This window comes from Balaenoptera acutorostrata, chromosome 3 (assembly GCF_949987535.1).
Source record: "Balaenoptera acutorostrata chromosome 3, mBalAcu1.1, whole genome shotgun sequence".
Lineage (NCBI taxonomy): Eukaryota > Metazoa > Chordata > Mammalia > Artiodactyla > Balaenopteridae > Balaenoptera > Balaenoptera acutorostrata.
Window position 1 is genome coordinate 19,612,857 of NC_080066.1, and position 12,363 is coordinate 19,625,219.

Below are 12,363 nucleotides of genomic sequence, written 5' to 3' on the forward strand. Positions count from 1 at the left end.
GGGTAAACATTTCAGCTTTGAGCTATTTTGAAATGCATAATTTTTCTCCATTATTTCTAAATTTTGCACATTATCCACAGAACACAACTAGAAAACGGCACAATTGCCAAATCATCTACTTTTCAAAATTCTAAGAACGTATGTAATTGAACCTGCAGGTGTTTGTTCAGAAAATGTGTGGTATTTTAAAAATCTATGTGTGAGAATAATTATTTTAAAATATGCATTTTAGGCTTGAAATCGAAAATGCCAAGTTAAAAGCTACAGTCAAAAAGCAAGCGGGAAAAATTGAACAGCTTCAGAAAAACCTGTTAAGTACAAGTTCAGTAAGTCAATCTCTTAATTTCTGTCATGCTGAAAAGGAATTTTAATTTTTTTACTAGTAACATATAAGAATATTTTGGACAATATGAAAAGTCTCATTGATAAAAGAGTTTATTTTTATATTGATACTACTTGCTACTAGTAGCATAATTCTTTATAGAGGAAGTTGACTGAAATAATAAAATTGATTTTTGTAGTAAGATTTTAATTAAAAAGATTGTGACAGTCCAAAAGCAATATTTTATATATACCACATTTTGTTTATTCATTCATCTGTCAATGAACATTGGGATTTTTCCACCTTCTGGCTATTGTTGATAATGCTGCTATGAACAGTGGTACACAAATATCTGTTTGAGTCCAGAAATTACAGTAATGATTTGATCTAGAATTCTGAATTTCCCTTGTAATCTAAATCCTCCAGTGCTATTTTGAGAATGAATTACTTTCAATGTTGTAGTTCGTTTTCTTTATCAAGAAGGAATACTAGGTTACTGTACAAGCATTTTTCTGAAAGGAATGTATTTTTTCCTTTCTTTGATTTTATTTACTTTATTTTTTAAAGATTTTTTTGATGTGGACCATTTTTAAAGTCTTTATTGAATTTGATACAATATTGCTTCTGTTTTATGTTTTGGTTTTCTTGGCCGCGAGGCATGTGGGATCTTAGCTCCCTGACCAGGTATCGAACTCCCTGCATTGGAAGGCAAAGTCTTAACCACTGGACCTCCAGGGAAGTCCCCCTTTTTTCTTTAAAAAAAGAAAAGAGATGCCAGTGAAAAAGTAGAAATGGCTGCTCAATCAGGGCCTTACATAGTAACAGGTGCTCCTAGCATACCAAGTTCAGAAACAATTTTTTTCCCAGACACTTGAGTTAATCAGCCTTTCAAAGGTGTAACAGCCAGTCTCAGAAAAGACTGATGTGTAATCCAGGATTCCAATTTATCAATGTATAGTGAAAGCTATGTAACTATTTACCAAGCAGAAAGGGATTCTCCTGCCGTTTATACTCTCCTTTGTAGGGGAAGCTACCTATGATTTAAAAATCAGAAGATTGTATTGTGAACCCTAAGTTGGAGGGATGAGGTAGATGCACCTACAACTCATTTCTTTCCATCACAATAGTTAGATTCATGCAGTGTCATTATACAGATATACCTGTCAGGGGAACTAGAACATTCTGTTGACTGGTCCTTCTTGTGTTCAAAGAAACATTGAAAATTATTTTTTCTAGACTTGATATAAATTAGTCACATTGTATTAGCATACTTTTCATACACGTGACAGTACAATATGTTGACAAAAGGAGTCTTCTGTGAATGAGAGTGCCAGATGTCCCCTTACACTGTCAAACAGAAATCTATTCGGGTATCAGAAATTGAAAATTTTGTAAGAATACCCCACACTGATTAAGCGTATTAAAAAAATAATGAGGGATTTTCTGTAGATTCCTATAGAAATGAGTTAGGATTATGACACAGAATTATTGGCCACTTTAAGGTCTACACAAATCAAAAATTTAATGAGACGGCTTTTCACCAACTCAGTCAATAGCCCTGGCTTCTCTAGAAAGTTCTCATCTCAGGAATCCCCAGGCCAGAGCCAACCTGAGTTAAGATATATGATCAGCACAGTGCTGAGGTGAAGAATCTGGGCTGGGAAGAAGAGAGAGCTCTGGCTGACTCAAGACTCCAAACAATATAGTTGAGTATTCACCTGAAAGTAGTGTCAGAAGACTTCCATAAGGTCAGGTGTCTATGGAATAGGAAATTATTCAAAAGAAAACAAGGGCAGGGACTTCCCTGGTGCAGTGGTTAGGAATCCGCCTGCCATTGCATTGGACACGGGTTCAATCCCTGGTCCGGGAAGATCCCACACGCTGGGGAGCCACTAAGCCCATGCGCCACAACTACTGAGCCTGCACTCTAGAGCCCGTGAGCCACAACTACTGAGCCTGTGTGCTGCAACTACTGCAACCCACATGCCTAGAGCCCGTGCTCCGCAACAAGAGAAGCCACCGCAGTGAGAAGCCTGCGCATCACAACGAAGAGAAGCCCCTACTCACCGCAACTAGAGAAAGCCCGCGCGCAGCAATGAAGATCCAACGCAGCCAAAAAAAAAAAAAGAAAACAAAGGCAAATAATTGGTAATCTGACCCTTGTGAAAAACTTTCGCATTATAAAAGAAAATAAAGACAAAGTATGCTGGTCAACATCCTAAGGGTGAGGGTGCCCCCCAAGATTAGAAAATAACACTACACTCAAAGTAACACCAATAAGAATAAACATAAAGTGTCCAAGAATAGCTCTGTACAAGGATAATCCACACCGAGTAATGGCTCATGAGTGTGGCTGAGGATGTTGTCTATGAGGAATGAGAAGGGGGAGAGAAAAGTACAGGTGACCTCAGCAAAGGGGTCAAGGCTGGAAAGGTAGGTTAGGGAATCCGGTACGAAGCCTTGAGATGTAAGGAACCCTGAGAGAATTTAAAAAGAGGATTAGAAAGGGTCAAGGACTGAACATCAATGGTTACTGTCATTCAGACGGAGGTGGGCTCAGAGGAGCTGAGGCAGAGTGTGGTCACGTTAGCAGTTGCTGCTGAGAAGTAAAGCCGGGTAAGGACTGAAGAAACGGTTCTTGATGACCCACAGAAATTTTAGTGGAGTTACAAGATTGAAAGTCAATTTACTGTAAAAGAAGAGAATAAGTGATGAAAGATGAATTGTGGATAAGACCATGCGTTAAAGAATGTAAGAGTCCAGGGCTTCCCTGGTGGCGTAGTGGTTAGGAATCTGCCTACCAATGCAGGGGACATGGGTTCGAGCCCTGGTCTGGGAAGATCCCACATGCCATGGAGCAACTAAGCCTGTGTGCCACAACTACTGAGCCTGCGCTCTAGAGCCCACGAGCCACAACTAGTGCAGCCTGTTTGCCTAGAGCCCGTGCTCCACATCAAAGAGAAGCCACCACAATGAGAAGCCCGCGCACCGCAACGAAGAGTAGCCCCTGCTCGCCGCAACTAGAGAAAGCCCATGCGTAGCAACGAATAACTATTTCATCCCATCCAAAGAAAAATTTTTAAGAGTATAACTGTTAAAAACCAGATAGGGCTTCCCTGGTGGCGCAGTGGTTAGGAATCTGCCTGCCAATGCAGGGGACATGGGTTTTGAGCCCTGGTCCGGGAAGATCACACATGCCACGGAGCAACTAAGCCCGTGAGCCACAACTACTGACCCTGAGTGCCACAACTACTGAAGCCCGCACGCCTAGAGCCCGTGCTCCACAACAAGAGAAGCCACCGCAGTGAGAAGCCCACGCACTGCAACGAAGAATAGCCCCCACTCACCACAACTAGAGAAAGCCCGCATGCAGCAACAAAGACCCAACGCAGCCAAATGTAAATAAATAAAATAAATTAATTAATTAAAAAAAAGAATGTAAGAGTCCAGTGGCGGGGGTGGGGGAGAAAAAGGATGAGAGAAAAAGCTACAAGAATCAAGAAGTTACGTTTTTATTTAGTGTATAGAAGACTTAAACTTTATTTAAAGAGAAGAATGGTTAATAGAAATGGAGAAATTGAAACCTATGGAAGAATGCTTACAGAGAATGAAAGGCTTTATCTCATGTTGCGTGGGAATTTTTAAAAAATTATATTAGTAAGATGTGATTTACCAAAACCTGGAATATCTTAAACCATTGATGAAAATGTTTCTAGGGCATCTTTAGAAACTAAAATGTAAATATAGCCACTCTTTAAAAAAATTTCATTAACATGTATAAAAACCTCTGGGTTTTTAATTAATTAATTAATTTATTATATATATATTTTTTGGTTGCTCCAGATCTTGGTTGCAGCAGGCGGGCTCCCCAGTTGCAGCAGGTGGGCTCCTTAGTTGTGGCATGCAACCTCTTAGTTGTGGCATGCATGTGGGATCTAGTTCCCTGACCAAGGATTGAACCTAGGCCCCCTGCATTGGGAGCACAGAGTCTTATCCACCATGCCACCAGGGAAGTCCCAAAACGTCTGTTTTTAACAAATAAATTTTGGCAATTTAAATTCCAGAAAAATGATGAAATGATAAAAATGAAAAATCAATTTAAGCTGTTTCAAGAAAAGTCATTATTTTTGAAATCTGTCCTTATTGGCATCAGGTTTATAAACTGTGTTTCACTATAAACATATATTACTCATGAACTCATGAGAAGTAATATTTTTAAGAAAGAAGAGTAAGTCTCTAGGTTTTAAAAAATAATTTAAATTTTTTTTCAAAGTCTGAGGATGAAAAGCAGCAATTAAAGAAATGTACTGAGTTAAAACAGTCTCTGGAATATAGTTTGGATCAAGAAATGAAGAAAAATAGTGAATTAGAAAAAGAGATTACTGGGTAAGATTTTAATATTTCTGATAATTTCAACTATTAATTAATTGATTTAACTATAATTTTGTTTTATTAAAACCTTAGATACAAATTCATTTTATATGTGTATATTCATACTTCAGCAAGTCATCCATCCTATTTAAAAGTTTACTTTAGAAACTCACAGCACAGTCTGAAACTGTTTTGAGTGCCCCAGTATTACAGTTCCTCTTTAATGATTTCTAAAACAGTAACAATAGTGTGCCTTGCCTATAGTAATGTCACTCTGCTCTTCATCATCTACCTTGAATTTTTATGTCTGCAAGATATCTTTGCTCTTTTCTGGTAACCCTGCCTTCTTTTAGTTGTGTTCTTCCCCTTCAGCGTTCAAGTATTTTAATATTTAAAAACCTATTTGTGTCACTGTTTAACAACCTCAAAAACTATCTTGATTTTGCTTATATTTTCTTTCTGCTCTAAAAGTTTAGTTCTAAAATATATATACAAAAACATATGTATGACTTAAAGAATAATAAAATTAGTGATCATGTTTTGACCACTCAGATAAAAAAAAAAAAATAGAGTGTTTCCCAATGTCTGTGATGCCTCCACATGGCTTCCTTTCTGGTTATTTGCTGAGCACACTTAGCCCTCAGCATCCGCAGATTCAACCAACCTCAGATTGAAGGTATTCAGGGGGAAGAAAATTCCAGAAAGTTCCAAAAAGCAAAACTTGGATTGGCCTCAGGTGGCAACTATTTCCATAGCATTTATTTACATTGTATTTGTAACTATTTACATAGCATTTACCTTGTATTAAGTATTATAAGTGATCTAGAGATGATTTAAAGTATACAGAAGTATGCGATTAGGAGGACTTGAGCATCTGTGGATTTTGGTATTATACTTATGGTTCTTCCCTGATTCTTATTAGTATTTTTCTCTCATTTAATTTTCTCTACATTGCTTGGCATTTTGTTAACATTGTGCTGGGTAAGATTTCTAGATCTCTTAAAACAGCTTGAAGAGACTGGTACACATTCTCTCCCTGCTGATTTCCTTTCTTATGAAGCTCAGCCTGGTTTTTTTCCCCATCAACTCAGACTCCAAAGATTTTTCTTTCTTGTTTCTTTTTCTATTTTGAGTGAGTGTCGATGTTTTTTGTGTGTTCTTTCTTTGCTTCTTGTAGAGGCTGTGGTCAGTCAGTACCAAAATGTCTTTTTGTGTCTTTTCAAAACATTCATATATGATATGCTCTTCTTCTTCAGCTTGGTTACTGATCTCTGGTTTATAACTAATATTTAATAATAAGTTAATATTTTATATTAACATACTAAAAATGGATACTACTAACAGCTTAGTTATAAGAACTGTATAATATATGTAATATATTTTATATGTATACACACACTATATTAACTCTTAGCATGTGTCATAAAATTTTTCTTCATATTATTTACCTAAGATTATAATTTAGTTATTATGCTTTCAAGCAATATTAGATTAGAACAGATGAGAAAGGATTATAATTTATAGAGTTTATTTTATATGATAGAACATATATCTGTTTAAATAATTATTAAATGTCTACTCTTAAAGAACTTGACTTATTCATTCTATGCATTTCTACAGACTTAAGAAACTCTTAAAAATGCCAAGAAGGAAGTTAAATGAATATGAAAATGGAGAGCTTAGTTTCCATGGAGATTTAAAAACCAATCAACTTGAAATGGATATTCAGATTAATATGCTAAAACATAAGGTAATTTTTAATCAGTTTTGGGACCCAAAAGTCACTTAATTTGGGGAAATATAAATCACTTCATGCTTTGAGCAGTGAAACACAGATTTGTCTGTTAATTTTTTAGGTTTGATACCAGTAAAAAAGACAGCTTTTTCCTATATCATTTTTCCATAAAAAGGGCACACTGTTGACTGTCTGTGTCTTGAACCATGGCTGGTGATCTGAAGCTGAGCAGCACACCATTACCCCAAAGCATCCATTATTTTTTGGTGACAGCTTTATTGAAATATAATGAACATAACATGCAGTTCACTCATTTAAACTGTACAATTCAGTGACTTTTAATATATTCAAAGAGTTATACAGTTATCACCACAATCAATTCTAGACCATTTTCATCACCCTAAAAAGAAACCCTATACTTTTTAGCCATCACCCTGTACCAGTTTTCCCTTCCTCATATTCCCAGCCCTAGTACCATGACTGTACTCCCTGTTTGTATAGATTTGCCTATTTTGGATATTTCATGTCAGTGGAATCACAGAATATGGGGTCCTTTGTGACTGCCTTCTTTCATTCAGCATAATATTTTTAAAGTACATCTGTTTTGTAGCATGGATCAAGACTTCATTTCTTTTTATTGCTGAATAATATTCATTTGTATGGACATACCACGTTTTATATATCCATTCATCAGTTGATGGACCTTTGGGTTGTTTCCACTTTTTGGCTATTAATAATGCTGCTATGAACATTCATGTCCAAGTTTCGGTGTGACATATTTTTTTCATTTCTTTTTGGAATATACTTATGAATGGAATTGCTGTATCACATGGTAACCTGTTTAACCTTTTGAGGAACTGCTGTACTGTTTTCCAGAGTGGCTGCACCATTTTACATTTTTATCCAAAGTCTGTAAGCATTCCAATTTCTCTACATGCCCGTCAACACTTGTCATTACCTGTCTTTCTGATTATAGCCATCCTAGTAGATGTGAAGTGGTATCTCATTGTGGTTTTGATTTGCATTTTGCTGATGACTAATAATGTTGAGGCACTTTTCATGTGCTTATTGTCTATTTGTGTATCTTCTTTGAAGAACTGTCTATTCAACTTTTTGCCCATTTTTAAGTTGGATTGTCTTTTTATTATTGAATTGTAAGAGTTCTTTTTGTATCCTAGATACAAATCTTCTATCAGATATAGGATTTTCAAGTATTTTCTCTCATTCAGGAGCTTGCCCTTTCCCCTTCTTGATGGTGTCCTTCAAAACACTGAAGTCTTTAATATTGATGAAGTTCAGTTAGTCGATTTTTGTCTTTTGGTGTCATATCTAAGAATTGCCAAATCTAGTCATGAAGATAAACACCTGTGTTTTCATCTAAGAATTTTGTAGTTTTAGCTCTTGCATACTGAGTTAATTTCTACATATGGTATGAGGTAGAGGTCTAATTTTATTCTTTTGTATGTGGATATTCTGTTGTCCCAGTACCATTTATTAAAAAGACTATTCTTGTCTCATTCAATTATTTGGCACTCTTACTGACAATCAGTTGGCCATAAATGTGGGGCTTTCTTTTTAGATCCTCAATGGTAATGCATTGATCTATATGTCTGTCCTATGCCAGTACCAAGTCATTTTATGAGAATTCTTTCTTACTCATCTTGCATATTACCAGTTGTTTTATGTAATAATAAAAAGTCAGTGTAGTGGAATGTCTTTAACTCCACTTCTGTGGAGGTTTTTTGCCTCTTGAAGGAGCCTGTGGCCAGCTTATGCCTCACTGACCCCATGACATGATGGGAAGTAGGTTTACAAAGGTAAAGTCCATTCCTTTTTTTCTCCCTGCTTTCAGACCTTTAGTCTCTCACCCAGTGCCTCCCACTTCACTCCAGTTTCCATCAAATCTTGGTCACAAGATCTGCTGACTTAGTCTGCTATCTGCTTCATTATGTTTAGCTCATTATAATTCATAGACTCATCCATAGATTTCACCATCTAGGAGAAGATTAAGTCTGGGCTGTCAGCTTTCCTCGTTGGAAGTCTCACTAAGCCATCATGTTGCAATTCACAATTAAATCATCTTTTGACGTGGTTCTTGTGTATAACACTAGCGCTGATCTTGTTCTTGACATAGATCCTGCATTCTCAGAAACCACAGTTCCCTGTATCTACCTTCTTTTATTTAAAAAGAAAGAGATGCATAGCTGTACTTTATAGCTTAACACATAATGAATAGAATAACTATTTCATCCCATCCAAAGAAAAATTTTTAAGAGTATAGCTGTTAAAAACTGGGTAGGGGGCTTCCCTTGTGGCGCAGTGGTTGAGAATCCGCCTGCCAATGCAGGGGACACGGGTTCGAGCCCTGGTCTGGGAAGATCCCACATGCCGCGGAGCAGCTGGGCCCGTGAGCCACAACTACTGAGCCTGTGCATCTGGAGCCTGCGCTGCACAACAAGAGAGGCCACGATACTGAGAGGCCCGCGCACCGCGATGAAGAGTGGCCCCCACTTGCCGCAACTAGAGAAAGCCCTCGCACAGAAACGAAGACCCAAGACAGCCATAAATAAATAAATAAATAATTTTAAAAAACAAAACAAAACTGGGTAGGGCTTCCCTGGTGGTGCATTGGTTAAGAATCTGCCTGCCAGTGCAGGGGACAATGGTTCGAGCCCTGGTCCGAGAAGATCCCACATGCCATGGAGCAACTAGGCCCGTGCGCCACAACTACTGAGCCTGCACTCTAGAGCCCGCAAGCCACAACTGTGGAACCTGTGTGCCACAACTACTGAAGCCCGCGCACCTAGAACCCGTGTTCCACAACAAGAGAAGCCACTGCAATGAGAAGCCTGTGCACCTCAATGAAGAGTAACCCCTGCTCACCACAACTAGGGAAAGCCTGCATGCAGCAACGAAGACCCAACACAGCCAAAAATAAATAAAATAAATAAAATAAATTTTTTTTAGAAAAGGTAATAGTCAATCAATTTATCCGGGACAAATAATAGATTAGTAATTTGAATTTCAAAATTTCAAAGCCAATTTGTATGATATAGAGAAACACTGTGGTACAATGTAAAAATGAGATAGTCCTACCTTCCCTTACAAACAAGCTTTAAGTAAGGTAAAGGAAAAATTATATTTAATTATATACTGCCAAAGGACACTGCATTTGTTTTACTACTAAGAAGATTAAAAATGCTTCCATGATGTTTTATTTCCTCTCTGAGGAAAGGACAATGAAGATTGAGTCCTAGATTAACAAATATTCAAAGCTGCCTATCCCTTAGAATTTCAGTTAATTGAGATGAGGTAAAAAAAAGTCTGATTTTGGTAATTAAACTGATGATTTCTAGTTGTTTTTCAACTATTATACTTCATATGTCTCCTTGCTTACCAATCTTCCTTATCTTCAAACTTGAGGGGAAATTCTAAAGAGGCATACCTGCCTATTTGTAAGAAATTGTAAGTGAAGGGAACCCTCTGAAAACTTCCTCCTGAATAGTTCTTAGGCCTTTCTTCTAGTTATCTGCTTCTTCTCATCAGCATTGTTTGTCATTTTAAGTTAATCTCAACATTTATTAGATTCCAGTTTATAGGAAACCAATTTCTACTGTGTCTAAGTTATGTTTCTTATTATCTCTTTTTTTTATCCACTTTTCTGTTTTTTCCTAAAAATCTCCCCAAAGTTTAGTAGCTTAAATAAGCAACGTTTATTTTGTTCACAATCTACACTTAGGAAAAGCATAGCCAGGACAGCTGGCCTCTCTTCCCCTCAGTTGGAACACCTACCCTGAACACCTAGGCTCTCTTTGTGGCCTGAGCTTCCTCACAACATGGGGCTGGGTTCCAAGGTTAAGAGCCAGGCAGAAGCTGTGTTGTCTTGTTTAACCTCGCCTTGCAATTCACACAGCATCTCTTTCACCATATTCTGTTCATTAGGAATAAGTCACTTATGCTTGGCCCATAGTCTACCTTTTTTTATGGAATAAATTCTTTTAAAACTTATGGATACATTTAAAAACCAGCATAATCTACGCACTGGCCACAATTTTTTATATTCCTTCCACATGAAGAATACACTTATCCCTACCCAGTTCCCCCACAAGTCTCAATTGTTACGGTGTCAGACTCAGGCTTGAGTCCAGGATCTTACCATCTTTCACTGGGTACGGATGGGGATGAGGCTCCTGGGTGTGGTTTCTAGAGTATAGCCCCTTGAGTACCAATCCTCTCAGTACTAAGACTTGAGAACTAAAGGGACAAATTTTCTGCCACCCACGTACCCAACATCCTGTTAAACTGCTAAAGACTCTCCCATTCAGAAATGGAAAATGGAAGACATGCTGGTCCATAGCAGTTCTGAAATACAGCCTGATACCTGCTGCCAGCTCTTTGATTAGGACTTAGTCCCGACCATGGAAGTGATTCTCCTTTGCTGTACCCTCTGAGCTCTTTGTTCTGTCCTTTTCATAAGAAATGACCTGTGTTTGCAGCTGAGTAGTGTTTCTCAAGCCAGCAAGGGAAGAAAAGGACACTGAAACCTGGAGGAAGGGGGACTTATAGAACTTCTAAGAAAATCCCAAAGGCCTCTTCTCATTTTGTACTGTCTTGGTCTCTGTTAAACCAAGCTAGCAAGCAGTGTTTTTGCTACCACAGTTCTCTTTAAAGCTTTGAGTGTCCTGTGAATTTTATTGGGCTTCATGCCATTGGAAAAGCTACCCTCCCAAATCTTTTTGAGATAAGCTCTTCCCCTTGGGCTTCTTGTGAAGCTGTTGTAGGACGGGAAACTTTGTAGGATGATGCCTTTAAAATTCTTACGCTTTTTTAAGATCCTTAAAGGAATTTGAGGCACCAACTTAAGTCTTTCCAGGGTCTTAGTAAAGGGTTCTACAGTCTTGGCTTCATCTTTAGACCATGTTTTCCTGGCAGCACCCTAAATCTGATCTTAGCCCAGAAGCTACTTCTCTGTTTTAGCATTATTTGGGCATGTGGAGATGCTGTAAATGGGATACAGATATTTGAATCCAGTGAGTCCTGGATCCTTTATATTTAATAGTCTTTTTTTTTTAGCTTATCCCTCTCATCAATTTTACTTTCAGCTGCTTTGTAGCTAGAGTCCCCCTTCCTCCAAGTTGCAGTGTCATTTTCTTCCCTTGCCTAGAAGCTGTCACCTTCAGCCTCTTCAAGGGCCATCGGGCTTCCATTAACAGTCTTGTGAAGCCCTGGGAATTTCGTGAGAAAAGTGTCAAAGAATTTATAGACATGTTTTAAAACTACCACATCCACTTGCCTTGTCTTACCAAATAATCATTCTGTCTAAAGGGAAGTAGTTCTTCCCAACTCAGTGTCGTTGAAATTCCAGCAAGTTTTTTTGTTTGTTTAGTTTAGTATGTTCTCTTATTCTGTGAAAAGTAGCAAAGCATTACAAGAATTAATGGCACTCTTTTGTTCAGAAAAATGTATGAATCATCTCGCTAAACTATTACACTGGGAGATGTGATTTCTCCTTAACCCTGCGAAGCATTTCTCCTTGGAATGCAATTCAAATTAGCATAAAATATTTGTAATTCAGAAAAAGGCTTATGGTATTAGAAGCCATATTGACAAGACTCATTAATTAGAGCCTGATTTTCAGAGTCTTATTTTGGGAGGCATTTATTAACTCAGCCCTAAATAACTCAATATGATATCCCTAAAACTTTAAAAATCATGGAGGGTTAAGATGGGGGTGGGGAAGGAGTAAGAGGCTTTCTACTAAGAGGTGACTTATAGTCATTTTATGGAGGACAGACATGAAACAATAGAAGAATAAAAGTATAAAATCAAATGCAAATGTTGTGTAACAATGATGACAGTAAAGGATATATATTTGTGGCTCTTGGTGGTTTGAACTTTTTTCTTCATTTTCTTAGTACTTCAAGGTCCTACATGC

At 37.7% G+C, this 12,363-nt stretch overlaps 1 protein-coding gene across 3 annotated transcripts in view; it reads left to right on the forward strand.

Annotated features, from left to right (window-relative positions):
* ANKRD26 (ankyrin repeat domain containing 26) overlaps positions 1–12,363 on the forward strand; it is a 93,961-nt gene that overhangs the window by 70,118 nt on the left and 11,480 nt on the right. For all 3 annotated transcript variants that reach the window (XM_057543552.1, XM_028162903.2, XM_028162906.2), the window contains 3 exons: positions 233–326; positions 4,596–4,708; positions 6,314–6,443. In XM_057543552.1, the coding sequence (XP_057399535.1) occupies positions 233–326; positions 4,596–4,708; positions 6,314–6,443 (337 nt within the window). The remainder of the gene's footprint in view (positions 1–232; positions 327–4,595; positions 4,709–6,313; positions 6,444–12,363) is intronic.